The sequence below is a fragment of the Cavia porcellus genome, unplaced genomic scaffold (assembly GCF_034190915.1).
Source record: "Cavia porcellus strain 051 isolate PalLab524CR breed Dunkin Hartley unplaced genomic scaffold, mCavPor4.1 scaffold_19, whole genome shotgun sequence".
In the NCBI taxonomy this organism is placed as follows: Eukaryota; Metazoa; Chordata; class Mammalia; order Rodentia; family Caviidae; genus Cavia; species Cavia porcellus.
In genome coordinates this window covers 54,451,211-54,472,065 of record NW_026947502.1, presented here as the reverse complement: position 1 = coordinate 54,472,065, position 20,855 = coordinate 54,451,211, and the positions used below count along the sequence as shown (strand labels likewise).

The 20,855-nt window shown below is 42.3% G+C and overlaps 1 protein-coding gene across 5 annotated transcripts in view; it reads right to left on the bottom strand.

Annotated features, from left to right (window-relative positions):
* Asap1 (ArfGAP with SH3 domain, ankyrin repeat and PH domain 1) overlaps positions 1-20,855 on the bottom strand; it is a 356,971-nt gene that overhangs the window by 34,104 nt on the left and 302,012 nt on the right. For all 5 annotated transcript variants that reach the window (XM_063231067.1, XM_063231069.1, XM_063231068.1 and 2 more), the window contains 9 exons: positions 15,999-16,086; positions 13,545-13,593; positions 8,834-8,997; positions 7,307-7,440; positions 5,283-5,374; positions 2,326-2,512; positions 2,015-2,100; positions 895-1,010; positions 679-746 (listed from right to left, as the gene is read on the bottom strand). In XM_063231067.1, coding sequence (XP_063087137.1) covers positions 679-746; positions 895-1,010; positions 2,015-2,100; positions 2,326-2,512; positions 5,283-5,374; positions 7,307-7,440; positions 8,834-8,997; positions 13,545-13,593; positions 15,999-16,086 — 984 coding nt within the window. The remainder of the gene's footprint in view (positions 1-678; positions 747-894; positions 1,011-2,014; positions 2,101-2,325; positions 2,513-5,282; positions 5,375-7,306; positions 7,441-8,833; positions 8,998-13,544; positions 13,594-15,998; positions 16,087-20,855) is intronic.

Below are 20,855 nucleotides of genomic sequence, written 5' to 3'. Positions count from 1 at the left end.
GGGGCTGCAGAGAAGCGGGAAAGAGGCCAGAGCACACAGGCGCGCTCCCTGTCTCTCATGGCACGAGCCCCATGCCAGTAAGGAAACCTCGAACCAGACGTGTGAGCCAAAGTAAACACTTTTCCTTTACAATTCACCATGGGGTGGTACTCTTATCAACAGACTGAGATACTATGTTTAGGAGAATCATGCTAATGTGAAGGTTCAGATTATTAACAAAGAGCCAGTGAAGTAAAAAATGGTGAAAGTACATGAAAGAATAAAGAATAATAGTTTTCAAAATGTTAAACATCCTTTTCTATTCTAACATTTTGAAAACTATTACACTCTGAGCTTCACTTTCCTAATTTTTAGAAGTGACTTCTCAATTCTTTCCTGTTAGCTGCAGAGCAAGCCTAATGGTCTGGCAAATTGAAAACATGACCTCAGTCCATAATCCCACAGGGCCACACCACCACCTCTCAGGTGCCTTTCAGCACCCAGGTCTTAACTAGGCTTAAAAGGAATGTGGATGGCAGACTTGCTGTTTTACCATTCTTCAAATACAGCTTGGTGTTGAGTACATTTCTTTAGGAAATGTTTAAAAACATGAGTCTGCTTCTTTTATTTCCAGTTCCAGCTTCTCAAAATGACATTTTTAAGGCAACCTAACAAACCTCCCCTTCCGATTTTGCTTACCAGGTCTTCGCACTGGGTAGCTTTTAGTCTCTTTGCTATGTCCAAGGCAGTTTCTCCAGCTTGGTTCACTAAAATAGAGGGCAAATACATTTCTATTGTTAATCTAGGCTAGATCTTACAAAGACAGAGACCAATAATCAAATGTAACGTGCAGCTATGAGTTTGACTCAAGAAATGTTCCGAGATGGTTTTGAGAGACCTCAGTGATGGGCTCACCGATGTCCACAGTGGGCTTGCTCCTGAGAAGCAGCTTTAGACACTCAGGCTTGCCGTACATGCTACAGTAGTGCAGAACTGTGTTTCCCATTGAGGTCTGCTTATCCAGGTTCCCACTGAAAAAAATGATCAGAAAAACGAGTTAACAAATCAAAACTATACACACAACAGGTCCTGCCTCATTCACAAGGTATATGTTCTAACCACCTTCTGCAGATGTTTGAAACCACAAACAGTACTAGATCTTATACAATTTTTCCTATATTAAAGGATAAAGTTTAATTTATAAATTGGGCACTAAAATGGAGTAACAACAATAATAAAACAATAATTTTAACAGCATACTGTGATGAAATTATTTAAAAATTACTAATTATTCCTGGGAATTTCCATGTAGTAATTTCACAAGTGAAACCAAGGCACAGAGAGGTACACTGATACAGGGATAATGGAGGGGAAGATCATCCCTAAGGAAAAGGCCTGCATCCTAGACAATCTGGCTTGTGTCCAGGCACCACTCACTGTGTGGATTCAGATCCCCTCTCTACTTTATCACTCTTCTGTGGACAGCTCCAGCTCCTCTTCATAGCCTGCTGCTTACAGAGTAACCCAACGAAGAATTCAGCAAGCACAAATCTTTCCCACATTCAGTATTATATTCCCATCAGTATGTCCCTAACATGAATTAGTTGCTGATCCAGCCGAACTTAGGAACAATGAAAATTTTACAAATTGGCTGACCAGTGGTGATCAATCCTAACCTTAACCTTCCTTAGCGCAGCGGGTTTTTGGGCAGAGACGGATTTCACACCTATTGAGGCCAGGCAGTGGCAAACTGCAGCCTGTCAGCGTAGCTAGTCCGCCCTGCTTTGTGGAAATACAATTTTATTGGAACACATCGTGTTCATTCATATGACATGTGGCTGCTTTCACACCACAGTGATGGAGGTGAATAGATGCACCAGAGATGTCAGCGTCTGCAAGGCTTAAAAGTATTATCATCATCGGACTTGTTACGGAAGAAGCTTGCTGAGTCTTGATCTAGGCTAATCATAGCACTGCTTTGTGCTAACTTCAAAATTAAGTTCGATTAATTCAACAGAGAAAACCAAAACCGTACCAGTTTTGTACAAGGAAGTCAACCAAGTGGAGAGATGTCTGATCTCCAGTTCGGACGGCAAGATGAAGGGCTGTCTCCCCAAGTTCCTAAGGCGGAAAGGAAAGTCTAAATGTGGTAATCACGTGCCTGTTTGCCTCTCGAAAGCATCAGCTCTCCAAGTAACTAAGAGTCCCCTCTTTCTCAAATTCTCTTGTTTACACAGGCTCAACCAATCAATGTATATGAATCTCATTATACTGTATTAAGATAACATAAGTAATCATTTCAACTGATTTCTTACTTCTAATCCTATGGCTTTAGTGAGGCCTCACCTGTCCAGATTCCAGCAGAGGTTCCATTAGCTCTACTCCTTCTGCATAGACTTGGATTAGTGCAAGTAAATCCCTAGATTTGATGGCCTCAAGCAATTCATTCAACTTAGCTGATGAAGTGGAACAGGTTTTCCTTGAGAATCTATGGTCTACATACTTTGCAGTGATATACTCTTTTCGTACAGTCCTAAAATAGAATAAAACAAAATGACAAAGAATTTTTACTAAAAACCAAGTGTGATGCTGTGTGCCTGTAATCCCACCAGGAGGATGGTTGCGAGTTCAAGACCAGCCTAGGCTACAAAGTGAGCTCAAGGCCTGCCTGAACAGTATAGCGAGACCCTGTCTCAAAAAGCCGCCCCCCCCAAAAAAATTTTTTTTTACTAGGAGTTAAGGTTTAAATTTTTCTGACAAGTATGTTTCTTTGAGAAATTATTTTATTTAAGATATGCTTCTTTCAAACAAATGAGGTTTTAGGTGATATTATAATAGAGATGGGAAAAATGTACTATATCACACAAAACAAAAATCACACAATCATCACAACTGACAGAGAAAAAGCCTCTGAAAAATTCAACATCCATTCAACCTTATCTCAATCTGATAAGTCATTTATGACAAACTGACAGTCAACATCATATTACATGGTGGCAAAGCTGAAAGTTTTCCTTCTAAAATCAAGAACAAGATAAGGATTTCACTATCATGACTCCTGTTCAACTCAGTCCTTGAAATACTAGCCAGAGCAATCAGGCAAGAGAAAAAATTAAAAGGGATATGTAGAGGAAAGGAAAAAGTTAAATTATTGGTTTTTGCAAAACACATGATTCTCTACACAGAAGAGCCACCAAAAAACACCTAGTTCAGTGGTATAGCACAATATAAAACTAACACACAAAAATCAATAGCATTCCATACATCAATAATCAACTCAGTGGAGAATAGACAGCATCTAATAGATGTTTCCTTTCTTCCCAGAGGGCTCTAATGCAAGGGACGTAAAATTTCTTGCTCAGAAATACACTTTGAGGGCAGTATTATGAGTGGGAGTCAAGGCATTGGGTCTTCTAATAAAATTTTTAAATGAGATCAAAGAAATAGCTTTTCCACCTGTGCTAACTGCTATTGTCTCTCACACTGTACAGCTGGCAACACTTTAGAAACTATGCTGATGCATTCTTCATTCATTCTGCCCTGGTAGTCATAGGGTTGAGCTTTATTTTTCAACCGAGTGAGGTGACTTGCTGAGTCAGCCAAGCAACCAAGACCTTACACTCACGGTGTCTTTCACATTTAGCTCAAGTCCATTCAGGATGCCCGTAATTGATGTGCTAGAGGACTTCCAGATGGCCCCATGAGTGACAGGTTTTTGGGTTCTAGGTCTCCCTGCTGTACACGAAGTATCAGGCTTAAGAGGTACATGGTTTGCTGGCTGTAGCAAGCCCACGCCTGTAATCACAGCACTCTGGGAGGCCATAGCAAGACTGCCAAGTCCTCGTCCAACCTGGACTTGGTTACTTGGTGCGATCCTGTCTCAAGATATAAAATAAGAAGGGCTGAGAATGTAGCTCAGTAAAAATAGAGAACTGAAAGGCTTGATTTAAGTCTCGTTACCTGCGTGACCCTGGATAAGTCAAGTTTCCACCGTACCACAGTTTTCTCATCTGTAAAATGCTAGTAATCGTATTTGCCTTACCACTTTCCAAGAAAGCAACAACAGAAGGAAGAGAGAAAGACTGATGCATGGGTTAAGGGTACAGCTGAAAAATTCCTTCCACTTGTTGCTCAACAAGTGCTGTATTAATGAGTTACACGTCAGCCCTCCGAGGGAGGTGCAGGGCTGATGGTGGAGGGAGCCTGTCAGTGCAGCGAGCTAAGTTCCAGAGGTCTGCAGCTAGTGTCTTGCCAGAACCACTCTCCTCAAACTTTGCTTGTAAATTCAGTTGAAATGTTTTTGAACAGAGTAACAGACTTACATAGCTCAAAAATAAAAGTGATTATCAAACAGTACTTGTTGGGAAATCTCACGCCCACTCCTCTACACCTGAGGACACACTTTTATTAGTTTCCTGTGTGATTTAAGCAAATACAAGTCCAAAGAAAGAAGTATACTAATGCATTTTCTGCTGTTTGAGTCTACCTTATTTCTTAGTTCAGGTGGTAATTAGGGAAAGTTCAAAATGAATTTATTGATACATTTAGCAAAAATGCAGTTCCCGACTTTCGCTGCTGTCTAGATCACAACAGGGGACTTACTCTCCCTACACCCCAGCAACCTTCCCTTCCCCAAAGCCAGTTTATTTTGTTCAGAGCTCTTCATCTCGCCTTTTTTTCCCAACAGTAACACTGCAGATCATTTTAAGATAAAAAATGAGATGCTGCCCCTCTTTCTACATCTCCATAGTGCTCTATTACATGGCTGTACCACAGAAAAGTTACTCAGATGTCTGTTAAGTAGACATTTACTTTGTTACAGATCTTTTCCTGTTACAAAATAGGAATAAATTCTCAGGAGTCAGCGGGTAAGCAGATTTGTCATTCTGGTAAACACAGATGATTTGTTTTCCATCAGGTACCAGTTTGTAGCCCTACTGGCAACATAGTAGAATGTGTCTTTTCTTCCCAGACTTGCTGCGTGGGTTGCTAAGCATTTGAATCTTTGTCAATCATGAGAATCCTTTCTTGTCCTTCTTAAGTCTCCGATCACAACAGGTCATGATTTAGATACGACTGCCCTCATGAAAATCTGTACTCCACAGAGCAGGCACTCAGCTGCTGCCTCCATGAAAGGGTGGTGGTGAAAACCACCTGTGTATTCCAGAAATACAGTCAAAATACTTGTCTTTCTGCTTTTCCTTGATAACTGGAAAAAATATTGTAACCACTAAGAAAAGCTTTGTCAGGACAGAAAAAGTGTTACAGAATGGTGAAGAATTCAGGGTATTAGAAATACTTACATATCACTTGAAGGGGTGGGTTTGGGTGAGGGGCTGGGTAAATTTGCTTCCATAATTTCATTAAAACTATTGTTTCCTACGTTCTTGGCCAGCTGCAACACAAGCAAAACACAATATAGTAAGCTCTTTACCACGTTAGTTTCCTATTATTTGCGTTTGCAATTTTTAAATATCCATTTTCCTTCATTTGACTCGGAACACAAACCATCTACCCATCTGATAAGTAAGAACTTACTAAGCATCCTCTACATGCCAGGCACTCATGTCTGGTTAAGTGATGGAAAGGAGCAAACTATGTTCAGAGTCCAGTGGGACCAAGTCATTGACAAGAAAACCTGTGACATCTACAAATATGCGATAATGCAAATTAGAACAGGGTCTGCCGCCCCCCCCCAAAGTCCAGGATCTGAGACACCACACAGGTTCCATTTGAGAGTCCAGGCTAAACTCTCAGTGAACAGCAGCAAACTTAGCACATTTCCTTTTCATACTGGCCAGACGGACTCCTAGATAGTAGTGAAGAAAGTGGGGTTCATTAAGACTTAGGATATGAAGATGCTACAAGTAACAACAGAGGAGAACCCAGGATTGTCCTGTAAGGTTTTGGGTTACTTGTAACCCCCGCCCCCAGTACTGGGGGCTGAACCCAGGGCCTCTGCATTGCACTGCGTTTCCAGTCCTTTTTTATACTGTGACACAGTGTCACTAAGTTGCCCGGGCTGAGCTTGGACTTGTTTTTCTCTTGCCTGAGCCTCCCAGTGTATGGGCAATATTTATAGGTCTGCATCAGCAGGCCTGTTGTTTTCCTTTTTAAAGACAGGGCATCACTGTGTAGCCCAGGTTACTTGTGAACTTGGATGCACTGTGTAACTGAGGCTGGCCTCATTACGATGCACATCAGCTTCCCAGGGCTGGGGTTAGAGGCATGCATACCTCGCTTCAGTCTCATACTTCTGAGATTAAAGTGAACTTTTAAAGACATTTGTGCAACCAGGTCATTAGACGAAAAACCATGGATTTACTGCACAGTAAGCATTCAGTGTTTGGATGATCCTATTTCTCAGAGTCAAATGGTTTCGTTACACAAATCAAGGAGACAGAATGAGTTCATTTCTGCGCTAAAGGAGAATGCATTTCAGGTATCAGATCTGAGCCCTTCCTCCACTATCCTGCAGTGAAACAGGGAGCTCAGAATCAGCATGACTATTTCCGGCTTCCAACATGAAGAGGGCCATCCAGACAGAACCCATCGTCACTGCTTAGTGGATGTCCGAGATAAAAGGCTAAGAGCAGACAAGTAACCACTATGAGTTCGAGGGACTTTTCTGCAGACAAGACTAGTAGTATTGCTCAAAGGTGACTCTGAAGATCTCTATTTTATCCTAAAAATTCTACTCTTTTAGTACAAATACTCTCTCAAGAGCACAACAGGTTTATGATCACAAGGCATTATTGAGGATGCCTTGTGTTCCTTGTTTTTTGTATTTTGAAGCAATCAAATTAGCTTGGACTTCATGAGGGCTCCAGATTCGGATGAATCATGATGGGAAGGGCAATGCTTAAGAAAAGCAAGTGTTTATACCTTTTTCGTATTACAAAGCTATTAGAAAGCTAAGTACCACTACATAAAGAATTTCTGGATGGAAGAGAAACTGGTTTTGTGACAACAGTTAACAGTGCACTTTAAAACAAAGAAAAAAACTTAGTCATCATTTTTAGTAACATAAGCTGCTAGGTAATATGAATATATGACTTTCATCACTGTTATAATGAATCCTATTCTATGAAAACTAATTCTCAAACAAAAAAGCCACTTTGAAGGGCCATCCAAAAAGAGCAGGTCCACTGAGCTGACAGTAACCATTGTATATCACAAAAGGTAAATTTTAAATATTTAAGCAAATTTATAAAATTTAGAAATTAGAATTTCTTGCACCTATCAGAAACAAAAAAACCCAAAGTAACATACTAAACATATTAACAACAAACTTATAGTTCCCTTTTAAGTACAGGTCATGACTTACCAAGAGTTCAGAAGTTCCTAATTTGTCTAGTTCCAAAGACTGAATGCGGGAAATATGAACCCCCATTTCCCTATGGATGCCAGAACATTCTATACAGGTCAGAATACCGAGGTTGGTTGAAAGCCACGTGGGCTCTGTGGAAAGGAAACAAACAAGATATTCAATTTAGTGTGTTACCTACAGAAGATTATTATGAATAAGAGTAACATGGAAGAAATACAGGCGTATAGCTTATCTTAGAGGTTGTTGTAAAGAAAATGATTAACTTTTTCTTCAGTACTGAATCAAAACTTAAATGAAGCTCTTTATCTTTGTTAAGATGCAAAACAATCTTTGGCAGGATGTGAAGACCCATTAGGGACTACTTACACGGGCCTGGATTCTAAAGCTAACGTAAACCTTTGCATTACACCTAGCTGTATAACACGTCAGTCTTGGTGACGGCTTCCTGAAAAGTACTTCTTAATAGTAAGATGGCTGTAAATGCTGGTCACAAAGTGTTTCTTTCAGTGACCCAGGCTTTTTGCTTTAATCTGAAAGGGCTCCAGAATGGTGGAAACAACTACTGTAATTCTGCATCACTAAAACCTTTAGGGTTCTCTCTGTGTCATTTCCGTGTGTGTGTGTGTGTGTGTGTGTGTGTGTGTTACTTCTTTTTGATAGGTGAATATCTATATTTACGACTCCTCTGCCACTTCCTTACACTGCCTGAGTCACTATCACTCTCAGTCATACCTGAAGAGACTAGAAAACCCAAGACTTTTCTAGGGCCTTTGGGGACCAGTGTTTTGCAGTCCAGTCTGCAAGTAGAAGAGCAAGTATATAATGGTGCTTCAGAACACCAGCGCAGCATCCCTCTTCCAACCCCTACGAGATGTGTGACCCTGTGAAAATCACTTCAATTCTCTGAGCCCCAGTATCTTTACTGTAACATGGGGGTACCTTACAGAGCTCAGATGAGGATTCAACAAGGTAACATAAACACAACACCAAGCACAATCCTTAGTATAGTAGAAATAATAAATGTTAGCTATTGCCAGTAACTTGGCAGTGTATAAAGTCTCTGAAAATGTAAGTTCATGCAAGGTGGTGCTGGGATGGTTTAGAAGTTTGGGAGGGTTCTCATGCGCAGGAAGGAAGCAATCATATGTCAGCTGATTTCACCTGCAACCATTTCATTAAGTCCTCATAGTGGGACCCTGTTTTAGCGATCACACATTGCAGCTCAGGATAATAAAGGGACTCATGACTTTGAGTGGTAGAGTTGCGATTTAAACATGCACACCACGTTCTGTGCTCGCCTCTCCTACTGCCTGTGTGGTTATTTCACTGAATCTGATAGGAAAGGGAGAACTGTGGCACAGGACCACTGGGCGATCAGGTGGGAGATGTCCAGATAAGGGGAAGAGCAGCTTAGTGGTGGTGGGACATCTGGGAGGTGTCCAAGTGTGCCTCAGAGGTATGGCTCTTTATGTAAAAACCTCACTGTCTATCACACGGGCAGAAAGAAGACAGTTAGTGAGTTACCTGACGAGCCACAGTCACAGCAGACATCGTTGCCGGGGAGCCGCTGGACGTCCTCAATGATGGCTTTCGTCAGATCTTCCAAGCTGTTTTCCCCAGTGCTCTGCTCACCCCGGAAGGCCATGGTTAGGGCCTCTTCTTTGCTATTTGTCAACACTGATATCCACCTGTCGTCAAAATATCAGAGAAAGACGTTTTCCTAAGGACATAGCTGCTGTTTTCTCTCCCATTGCAAGAAGCCTATTTTCATCAGAACTTCTAAAGGAGAATTCCCTCTCCCAAAATAGTAGTAAGGTGAGGGAAAAGGACGGAAATTAAAATTAAAAGAGTTAGAAAATGGAAAGTGACACACGAGAAATGATTAGAAGCAGCAGCTAGTGAAGCCGAGGACTTGAAGGGATACAGTGGTACTGTTTCCATGAGGGCAGAGTACAGCAGGTAGGAGAATGAGAGGGCTCAGCGGGAGATCACGCAAGTCACAGAGCCTGCACCAGGCATCTGCTCTTACAAGTCCATGTTTTGCGGGAACACTGGAAAGTTAAAACGAAGGAATATTTTACTAGCAGTGATAAAAATGTACACTTACAGAAAAGCACACTAACATGGAAGCACTTTAACATTTCTAATGCTAAGAGGGCAGGGCATTCAATTATATATACAGTAAGAGCATCATGTATGCTGCACAAAATCCTTCGGTCTCAGTTTAGGTATTTACAAACATAAAACCTAACAACAGGGTGCTGACTGATAGAGCACAAAGGTTAAGCAAGCGCTAAAATGCAACTGTTCAATATTCCTTGAATGGTGCTGGAGAAATCTTCACAGTCTTGTGAAACAGGAAAAAACTGACAATCTCAAATTTAAACACATGAACTTATAAATTAGGTATCCATGTTTGTGAAAAATGCTAGAAGGAATTTCCTCAAAATATTAATATTGGCTGTCATAATTTTATTTAGGAAAAAAGTCATTGGGGAATTGCTTGTTTATGATTTCTCAAATCTGAAATGAAATTGTATTGAAAAAAATCCAACTTTACAGTTTTTAAAAATTTATTGCACAGACAGCTAATACCTGCTCTCAACCTACAATACAGATTAAATTTAGAGTTAGTCCTGTTTATTTGGTATACCAGATATGAAGTAAAATACTATCTACAAAAAGTCCTGCATTAGCAGCAGCAATAGTGAAACAATCAGATGGGAAGACGCCACAACAAGCTGCATCGTGGACTCTAGGTGGCGCTCTGCACTCAGTTTAACTCTACTGGGACGCTGAAAACCAAACCCTTGAGAACCAATTTAGGGATGAGCGGGCATGTGATGCATTTAAAATTAAATAGCACTTTTTAATTCTTTAGTCTCAAATTATAAATTAGACACCTTTTTGTTAAAAACACTGAGGTAACTGTCGAGGGGACTAAGCACTGTGGGTGACTTCCCTGGCAGTTACTGGACTGCCTTGGTGGCTGTGGTCTCCATTCTGCCTTTGCAGGCGCTCTCACATCTGCTTACCTAATGTGAACCAGTACCTCCTGCATGTCAAGCACTTCCAACTGTGGAACAGAATTCTCCCAGTCTCTGGGTGGGGGTTTAAAGCACTGTCAAGAAGAGGAAATGGAAACTACGAAAGTTACATGGACTTGCCCAAGGTCCTACAGCTGGACTGTGTCAGTCTGGGAGGAAATTCCTCGTTTCTTGGTCCCCTCTCAAAATTCCTTTCATCACACCACATTTGTCTCTTTATTCTGGAGCTCATATTTTTTTTTACAAAAGGAGATTGCTGTGATAATCAAGAAAAAAATGTATATATTTAAAAATAATTTTCTAGAGAAAGTACTTCAATTTGTTAGAATGGAATGGCCTCATTTTAAAATTCTTTTTAAAAAACAGGTATACCAAAAAGTGTAAGAAGCAATGCAGTGTGTAATTGTATTTTAATACTTTAAAAGTCACTGACTTTCAAAATAATAAATTGCCATGGTGCTAGGAAGGCTTCACACATTTTATCTTCATTCTCAAAAAGTCTGCAAGTGAGATAAATTCTCATCTATTAACTTGTCTAACCATATCAGCATATGGATGAAAAAAATGAGGCCAGATGATTGGCCTAATGCAAAAACCATTGTTCAGAGAACCTAGACAAGCAGCCAAGCTGCTGGACATTAAACTACCTCCCTCCTGGCGAGGAGGACATTTTCTCATTTAATTTCACTGTATACTTTCCTGTTCTTTTTGAGACAGGATTTTGTTAAGAAGTTCAGGCTGACCTTGAACTCCCAGCAATCCTCCTGCCTCAGCATCCCAAGTGCTAGAATGACAGCCATGTGCCACCATGTCCCGATTTTCACTGGACAGCTTCACAGGGAAAGCAAATCAACAGTGCAGAGAAACTGCCTTTAAAAAAAACTGATGTGAATGCAGTACTAAAGCTTCCCTCTGGGGCAGGTGCTTTCCTTGTGTACTATGCCATCATCTTCCACATCATCCAAATGAAACCCCTCTCGGCATCAGCACTGTCAATCAATGTGCAAAAATTTCAGGATCGACCAAGCCACCTGGCATGGTTTATGTCAGTGGCCCCCAAGCCTCACGCAATTATGGATGCAATCAAATCTAGTGTTTGTGATTGGTTTGTTGTCTAGCACTTGGATTGGTGAAGTGAGTGTCTCCTCTGCCCAAGAGTAGAGCCAGGATATGACGTAATGGCGGGAAGAAGGCGAATCTCTCTCTCTTGCCAGTTAGTGCCTTGCTGTTTGTGGCAGCCATAATTGGCAGCCCCACCATGTCACCCTGCCTCAGAGCCAGCTGAGTATGGGCTGAAACCCCCAACCTGTAAGAAATAAACTTTCCTTCTTTCATGTTGGGGGTCAGGTATTTTGTCTCAGCAGCGAGAGTGAACAGTAACTAAGTCACCACCTTTTTACTGTCAACAGTGGTAAGTCCTATAGGCAGGAAACTGGTCCCTCTAACAAAACTGGGACTTGGGCCTACTTTGGAAACTTACTTAGGACTAAACTACCTGTAAGTCCCAAGAGAAAACAGGACAGTCAAGGCCTGGGTTTGAGACAGAGGGGAACAAAGACAAGGTGGATGTTTTTCCTGGCTCACGAAAACTCCCTCCATCTACTTAGAGCTTTGAGCAGGGTAAGGGAAAGAGAAAGGGAAGCAATATTCTAAAGTGGCTTGGAATTCTGTTTGGGTTGAGGACTATGAACATGGTCACACTTTGCCTGTTTCTTCATTTTTAAACTCAAGGATAAAATACCCTCCCTACTTGCTTACAGTCGTGAGGATAAAAACAGAAGGGTACACAGTACACAGTATGATCCCAGGAAGTATTGGTGCTCCCAGATTCTGTGGATGGTAGGGGCAGACCTAAAACTGCCCTTTCTCATTTGGTGCCAAGTTGCTCTCTGGTTTGCCAACTCTGTGCCTTGGTATTAAGCCACCTGTCTGCCCCTTTCTTCTGATTCTATCCTGTTGCTTCTCTTGCAGTCGAGACCTTGTGCTTGGAGGGCAGAGGACCTGCCACCTCCCTACACCTCCTGGAGTCAGCTCGGGCTTCCCCTCCTCTAGGAATTCTGGAAGCACCACAGCAGGAGCAGAGGAGGGCATGCACCCAGCACACAGCCTCCTCCGTTCCCGCACTCAGCATGTGCACGGCGCCACACTGTGGTCTCCTCCAGGGCAGGAGCTCCGTCTAATTTAATTCTGTGGTCTCAGTGACTTGCACAGTTCTTGGCTTCTGGCTGGCATTCATTAAATAATCAAATAGATGAGTGGATAAGCAGACCTGGCTCTCTCTTTCTCTCTTAGCTTTCTTTCTTTTTCTGCTACTTCTCCCAGCTGTACGTGTATTCCCTGCATTCAGTGGTGGTGAACCCATGGCAGGTGCACCGCAGAGGGTTGTGTTATGGCTGAAAGCTCTAAAGGGTTCTCCATTACTGCATTCTGAGATGAGGAGAGTGCAATCTATAGGGAAGTATGTGAGCATATGGGAAAGGAGAAGGGCAAAACGGGTGTGAACAGAATTCCATGGCTCTGCAGAAACAAGGAAGTCAAATAACAATTGTTTGTCTGTGATGGGACAGGAACTTTTGTAGTTCATGACACTTGTTCCCACACAGTTGTTAGAAATAAGAATTTGAGTCCACAGAAAATTGGATTCAACACCAATGCAAGTTGCTGAGAATATAAGTCACCTACTGCTGTTTGTGGTCCAGGCAGGCCACGGGAAGGAAGGTAGCCCAGGACTGTCACTTAGCAGTACGGGACACCCCCCCCCCCCGTTCTTTCCACTCCAATCACAAGAACAGTCCAGCAGCCAGCCAGACCGGCGCACTCATTTGACTACTGACCACTGAGAAGTGCCTCAAGCGTGCCGGTAACATGATAAGAAGATGAGTAAGACAACTGCCCTTGTCCTCAAGAAACGACCAGCCTCCAGGAAGCTGTGGACGTGTACCTAAGCACACAGAGGGGCACGAAAGGTCACAGGCAGAGAGGAGGGAGCGATAACGACAGCAGCAATGAGGCCTAAGGTGAGTCTTGCAGGAAGCATTGAGTTTGTAAGCACATGGGGAGAGCATTCAGACGAAAGGAGTAGAGCGTGAAGGCCCAAAGGTGGGACAGAAGCACAGAGGCACCAGGAGTAAGAGCCATGGCTGCCTTTTCAACTTAAGATGTTATTCCATTATTTCAAAACTACTTACGCTACGTAATCCTGCTCATCTTCTGCCTGAAAGTGATAGGTCCTGTTATCTGAAATACAAAAAAGAGAAAAAGTGAAACCATGCCAAGTATGCTGTCTTCAGACATAATGCAGATTTTAAAAGTTCCCAGAAAGGCTGGGGAGGTAGCTCAGTCATAGAGCACTTGTCTAGTACATGCAACAGAGTTCAATCCCCAGCTGAGGGGAAAATGAAAGTCCCCAGATAGCCAATGATACAGTTAGGAATCTAATATTGTTCCTATTTAATATTATTTTCTTTGTACACCTATATTTAGCCAACTGAACAATTTACTTTGCCAATATTATTTTTCTTTTTTTGTCTTTTTCGTTTTTATCAGTACCAGGGATCGAACTCACGACTGCCTGCTTGCAAGGCAGGTGCTTATGCCACTGAGCTAAATTCCCAGCCCCTATTTTTCTTAAGTACAAGAGAAATAGTAGAATAAAAAAAAACCATGCAAATAGGAGGACCAGTGAGAGGGGCAAGAACCCATCAAACCCTGCGGGCTCAGTGGCAAGGGTGTGACTGTCTGTACTTTCTGTGTAGACATTCTTTGCTCATCTGAGGGCCCACCTGCAAGGGAGCCTGAAACTCTACCCAGGCTCTGGCCTGCCCTCTTGCTGAATCACTCATTCAGGAAGGAAGAACCAATGTCTGCCACCCAAGCAGGGGAGGGAGAGGCCTAACTTGGGTCCTTCAGGGAAGTGTTTTCTTAAAATACCTAAGGATGCTTTAACACATTCAAGTCAGAACAACATTCACTGAGTACTTCCTTCGGGGATCACTCCTTGCTAGGCACCCATGCCCTTCATTTCTAAGAGAGAGAGGGAAAGAACACATAGACAGAAGTACATGACAGCCTTGGCTGAATCCCTGGTTTACTGCTACAGGGCCAGAGGAAGTCCCTGAACCTCGTTACATCTTACTTTTTTCTTCTATAAAACAAGAAACTCACAGGGCATTGCTGAGAATTAGCAATGATGAATAAAAAGCACCAGGCACATTTAGATGCTCAATAACCGATGAGTAACCATTAGTAATAACCGATGGGTTTTTGATCCTAGAAGTTCTTGGTTTTTTTGAAGACATATTATTAAGCTCATCTCTTCCTATTTTACGCTTCTCAATAACCCAAGAATGTCTTGGTCATAAATGTCATGGGAACCTGAACTCCACAGAGATGCTGCCGAGTCCAGCTCAGACTTCATGAAAACAGCCTCACAGCTGATTCATACTTTTGGGTCAAGACTCTGTTTGTGCTCCCATGCATGCAACTCTATCAAAAGGATTTCAAGGCAGGAAAGTGTTTTGTGCTTCTACAGATCATGCCCTTTGGCTATTGGTCTTCTTGCTTGGCTGATACAGAAGGAGCAGAGATTAAGGCTGGTGTTGTGGGACACAACAGGACAGTGGTAAGGGCCCTGCTCTCCTTCCAGAAGGGGGCAGTGTCCTTTCTCCTGCAGTGGGACCGCCAAGGGCGTCCACAGAGCTAGGCAGATCGAAAGGCCTGGTGCTGCACGCTGTGAGCAGGCTGCAGGTCGTGGGGCGGGTGGCTCACTATGCTCTGCTCACAGCTGAAGAGCAAACTCTGAACTTGGGAGTAAGACAGTGAGGGGATGCACTGAGGTAAGGAGCAAGGTCAGGATCTTAAAAGGAAGATAAATCTCCTTACTTTCATGAAGAACTGCCTTCAGACTGCACCGCCCAGGTCAGTGCATCCCCTCACTGTTTATCTTCCTTTTAAGATCCTGATCTTGCAGATATTCTTCTGGTTGAATTTATTATATGGTCACAGTGCTCTCCCTAGTCTACATCAGTGCTTCTTAACCACAGTGTACATCAGAACTACCTAGGGGCTTTTAAAAATCCTGTTGGGGCCTCACATCAATGACTGTATTTCAGGAGATTGGGAGAAAACTGAATATACTTAGAAAAACTCTCCACAGGAAAAAGTTTGTATAGTCACAGTCAAGCACTGCACCAGTTCAACATGCAAATCTGTATTCTACTGATGGTCTTCAAATCCTTCACAAGGCCAAGTGGCTTCAGTGCAAATGAAGAGAACAAAAGCAGCTGGGTGTTATGGCACACACTTTTAGGCCAAGTATTTGGGAGGCTGAGGCAGGAAGATCAATCACTTACGTCCAGGACTGATAGCCAGCCTGGGCAACACAGCAGTACTTTTGTCCTGAAAAGGGGAAGCAGGTAGAGAGAGGTTGGGAAGGGGAGGGAGAGACAGAGACAGACATAGACAGACTGACTCTGAGGAATCTTCATAGAGCTGCACATGCTGGAATAACAAGAAGTTGTGCAATCTGTGAACAGCCTGCTTAGGAAAAGTTACTACTTCCATACTCAGAAAAGAAACACTCAGATGTCAGAAGCCACAGTAACTTACTGACTCAGAGAAAAAGGTTTCTAAAAAAGACTCACGTGATATCAGATCAAAGGACTTCTTATCCTCCGCATTTGGCTTCACCTGGCAGGTGAGAAGGTTCAACTTGGCTGGCTGCCTATTAGACTGGAAAAAGAAAAAGCCAAGTCATGGGCAGGCTCTGTGTCTACAGAGTAGCACACATGAAGGGTTTAATCATAAAAGAATGCATTTTTAGCAGGGAAAAAGACACCATCTGGGAATTTCTTCACTTTTAAAGCACAAATACACCAGATCTACATACACTCAAGCACACAGTTGGCACATTCATGACTGTGTTTTAGGCCAGGTGTGGTGGTGCACACCGATAGTACCAGTACTTGGGAGGGTGAGCAGGAGGATTGCTGGAAGTTAGAGGCCAGCCTCAACTATATTAGAGACCCAGTGAGTTCAAGCCAGCCTGAACTATATAGGAGACCCAGTTTGTCTTGGTTACTTTCTTTCACTGCTGTGACAAAATACCCAACACCCAAAATTAAGGAATGAAAGGTTTATTTAGCTCACAGTTTGTCAAGGTTTCAGTCCTTATATAATCCGCTAGCTCCAAGGCAGGGTGCCATGGCATAGGCAGTGAAAGTAGCAAGAGCAAAAGGAGGGAACAAGACTCTTTTCTTCCCTTATATTTTAAGTAGGCTGCCGTCTCCCTAGGGTGGGTGTGGCACTCACACCACCTCCCTGCAGTCCTCTTGCACAGGATCAGGATGTTTACAAAGTGAAACCCTGGCCTCTTCAGCTTCACCCTTACAACCTGAAACTGCCCTCTTAGGGGCGCACTGCCTGGCCTCCCAGGCCTTCTGAAACCACGGTGAAAGCATTTTTAAACCCCAAACTCTTACATTCTGTATGTGCCTAAAGGTAGTGTCATGTGGATGATGCCAAGGTCTGCTGCCAGCTGGAGCAGTAGCCAGGTCTTCCTCTCTCTTGGCTACAGGGGTTGAGTGCCTAGACTGCTGGGGACTCGGAATCCAATTCTGAGGAAAAAATTTTCTGTGCTGCTGCCATTCTGGGACATGGTTCTTTGCAGCTTTTCCTTTCACTTTTGCAGTTTTGAGGCTGCAAAGAGTGGAGACTTGCTGCTTCTTGTGATCTCCTCAAGACATCTTTTATATTCTCCTGTTCCTTCTCAGCAATCAAGATCCTCCTAGCTCTGTCTTCGTAGACCACAGCTTTCCTGGAGCTTTTTTTCTGGTCAAACTCACAATGCTTTAAATCATCTTGTTGGGCTCTTTGCTCCTCATTCCCAACATAGATCTGGCTAAAAGCCCCCCCAAAAATAGCCAGACCATCACCTCAACATTAGATTATCTTGAAATTTCTTCTGCCATTTTAATTAGTCCATTGCCCTTAATCTTAGTCTCAGGCAAAGTCTCTGGGCACCAGCAAAACACAGACAAACTTTTTGCCAAGCCATAACACCTACCATCTGGAGTCCAGCACCCAATTCAGTCCTTCTCAGTGAAAATCTCCAGAACTTGGTCTTCACTGGTAGGATTTCTATCAGCTTCTTGGTCATCTTAGCTCTGACAAGAATCTCTCACACAGAATAGTCTAAGCAGTTCCAGCACTACTCTTTCAGGCAATATCTCTGAACCCTTCCAAATTCTTCCCTCAAGCCATTCCCAAAGGCTCTTGAACTATATGATCAGGTACAGTCACAGGAATGATCCCACTCCTGGTACCAAATTCTGTTTTAGTTCCTTTTCTCTTGTTGCTGAGACAAAATACCTAACATCCAAAATTAAGTAGGGAAAGGTTTATTTAGCTCACAGCTTATAGAGGCTTCAGTTCATAATCAGCTGGCTCCAAGGCAAAGTGGCATGGCACAGGGGCAACACTTCAAGGTGGCAAAAGACAGCAAAAGAGGGGAACAAGCCTCTTTTCCTCTCTTATATTATAACCAGACACCCCCCAACTCCCCAGGGTGATTATAGCACTCACACCATCTCTGTGCCTTCCTTTTGCCCAGGTTTGGGATGTTTACAAAGTGAGACCTGGCCACCTACTGAATCCCTTAAACTTCTAAACTCCTCATTGACACAATGTATCAACTGTTAAGCTGTCTCAGAAAGAAATATATACAATCTTGCTATGAAATGTAGCTGAGCTATATTTCATTCATTAAATCAAGATGACCTCACTAATCAATTATTCCAAGCCTTATGTCCCATGTATTCATCAAGTTTGATTGCAATGCAAAGTGACATTACTTCCAAGTACAAGAATAATTACCACTTCCAAATCGCTGCTTAATGAGTTTTAGTATCTGGAGAAAGGTAGACTACGATGTCAGTAAATCTCTAGGTTGTATATCTAAAACAGATATGTGTGTAGATAGTTATGCTAACTTAAGGAGTCTCACCACGTAATCGTTCTGGCCCTCTTGCCTGCTCATGTCTAAGGTCACATATTCTCAATACTCATGCCAGGATCCCTGCTTCCTATGAGGCCAACAGAAGTTGACGGACTATGTGAGCCCGAGTTAGGCTTTGCTTGAAGAGGAGAAGCCTATGGAAGTAAGCAATGGAACTCTCTGGTTGTATCTGTACGCCTGCTTCCACTGACAGTCATGACGCTAAACTCTCTCACATTTCCACACAAGGAACTAAAGTTTTAACAGAGGGAGAAGAGGGACGGGATACAGGTCACATCAATGAGCCAAACAAAGTCCCAAACAACAGAAATGTCATATGGGTCAAGTCAGTTTCGTCAATAACCCAAATCTCTCCTAAACAATGGGCATTGTACAATTAATTTCTGTTTATCTTTCTGTGCTCTCTGAGCCATTTTTGAGATCCTCCTCATTCTGTATGATTTTGATGAGATTAAACACAGAAAAACAATTTCTCCTATTCTATACATGGCTGGAAGAAAAACCACCTCACAAGAGGAAGTGAAATCCCAAGGGATTTTATGATTGTTGTGTGCATCTTTGATTTATAAGCGGAACTAGTAACAAAGTACAGGAACGTTTTGCCTAGCAGGAAACAGTGTCTGAGAAAGGACTCCTGTGATATAGAACTGACCGCTGAATCCAAAAGGTTCATGAGTACACAGGCAACATATGTCTTAGAACAGACCTGGAGTTTGGCTTGCAAGGCATCAAACTCTACAATCAGCATCTGCAGCCACAACTGTAGATCAGTCCACTGTAAAAGGGAAATGTTCATTCGACATCTCATCCTTTTGGATGTGGATAAAATTGCCAGATTTCCCATGTAAATGACAATTATGTATCACTGCTTGAGAAGGAAATGATCCCAGTTAATGATGAGATTTGTTAAAATATTATGTTCTGCTTTGGAGTCCACATTTTAAAAAGGCTGTAGAAAAGCCTAGGGAGATCAAGAGATGATTAAAGGGGTAGGAAATGGAAACTTTTAAGATAAGTTAAAGGTACTACTTAGTCCAGAGGAAGAAAGCTGGGGGTGACTTAACAATCAGCTTCAAGTACATGCAGGTTGCTATTGGGATGCCGAGGCAGCTGTTTTCCATTTGTATAGAGAAAAAGAAAGGCATACAAATTGTAGAAGATTTGGGCCAGACATAAGGAAGAACTTCCCAAGCTTATGTTGATTATATATAATAAGCAGTTTCAGGATTCTTTAGAAATCTGAAAAATTAGAGAACTTTTGGAGACCATTCACATTTGAATGTGGTGGAGGGTTAATGCAATAATTTCTTATTGCTCTCTAACGCAGCATTCTCTGGCTGTTTCTCCCCACATGATACACCACGCTATTGATATAAAATCTTAAAAAAAAAAAAAAAAAAGAAAAGCGACTCAGTTCACTGCTAATGCATTCCTGGCAAGTTAAATAGTACCACTCACCTCTCATTTTTTAAGCACTGACTGTTTCCAAGTATCTTGCAGGGAAAGTTTTGATGACAAGGATCCTACGTAATTTAAGTCATTCCATGATAGACACACAACTCTAGTGGTCATGACATATGATATCTATTTCAGAGATTTTTCAGGTCCACTGAACCAAGGGAGTCACACTAGCACAAATCTCTTGACGTGAACACTCTTGCCTATACACAGTGCTCTTCCCTGAGTTGAACCGTCAGTGAGGCGTCTGACAAGTAACCCTTCACCCTAAGTGTGATGATTTAGGAATAAGAAACATAATTTTTCACCAAGTAGCTCATACACTCAATGATGAGCCCAAGAACATCAGAAAAGGGAATGGTGTGTTTGACCAAAGTCCAAAGACCAATGCATTGCAAGCATGGATATCACTATAGTAACAATAGTAATTCCAGATGGTTGTATGACTTCCCAAATTTCAAAGCACTTTCTTGACATTTGGTACTAAATTATAGGTATATTGATTAAAGAAATGTAATCTTCCCTGGAGTTTCAGCAGACTGAAGTAAAACTAGATGACTTGTCCTGGGCCATGTCATAGTGAGATACTTTAGGAAATGTTTTAGTATGATTTTAATACAGTAAAAAAAAAAAAAAAAAAAAAAAGGTAAAAGGACACTTCAGTTTATCGAGTCCTTGTTGTTCATGATTCTTATCTCAACCAGAATAAAAACTCAAGTCTGCTCCCCAACCTCCAGGAACCATAGACCCTCACTTGTCCCACACCCTAATTCCTGTGTGCTCTCACCATCAGCAGGCCCTTGGAGGGGGTAGTTCCTAGCTGACTGATCCCATTACAGTTCAGCTTCTCACATCTGTTGTATTTCTTCCTGGCTCTTCCCATTCCTTGTTTGTCTTTCTTTCCACTCAGGGTGTATATTTATTCTCACCCACAGAAACTCACCAGGCATACAGCAGGTCCTTGAATATTTTATCAAATGGAAGAACTACATTTCAGGCACCTTCTGTGTATTCTCATACACTTCTT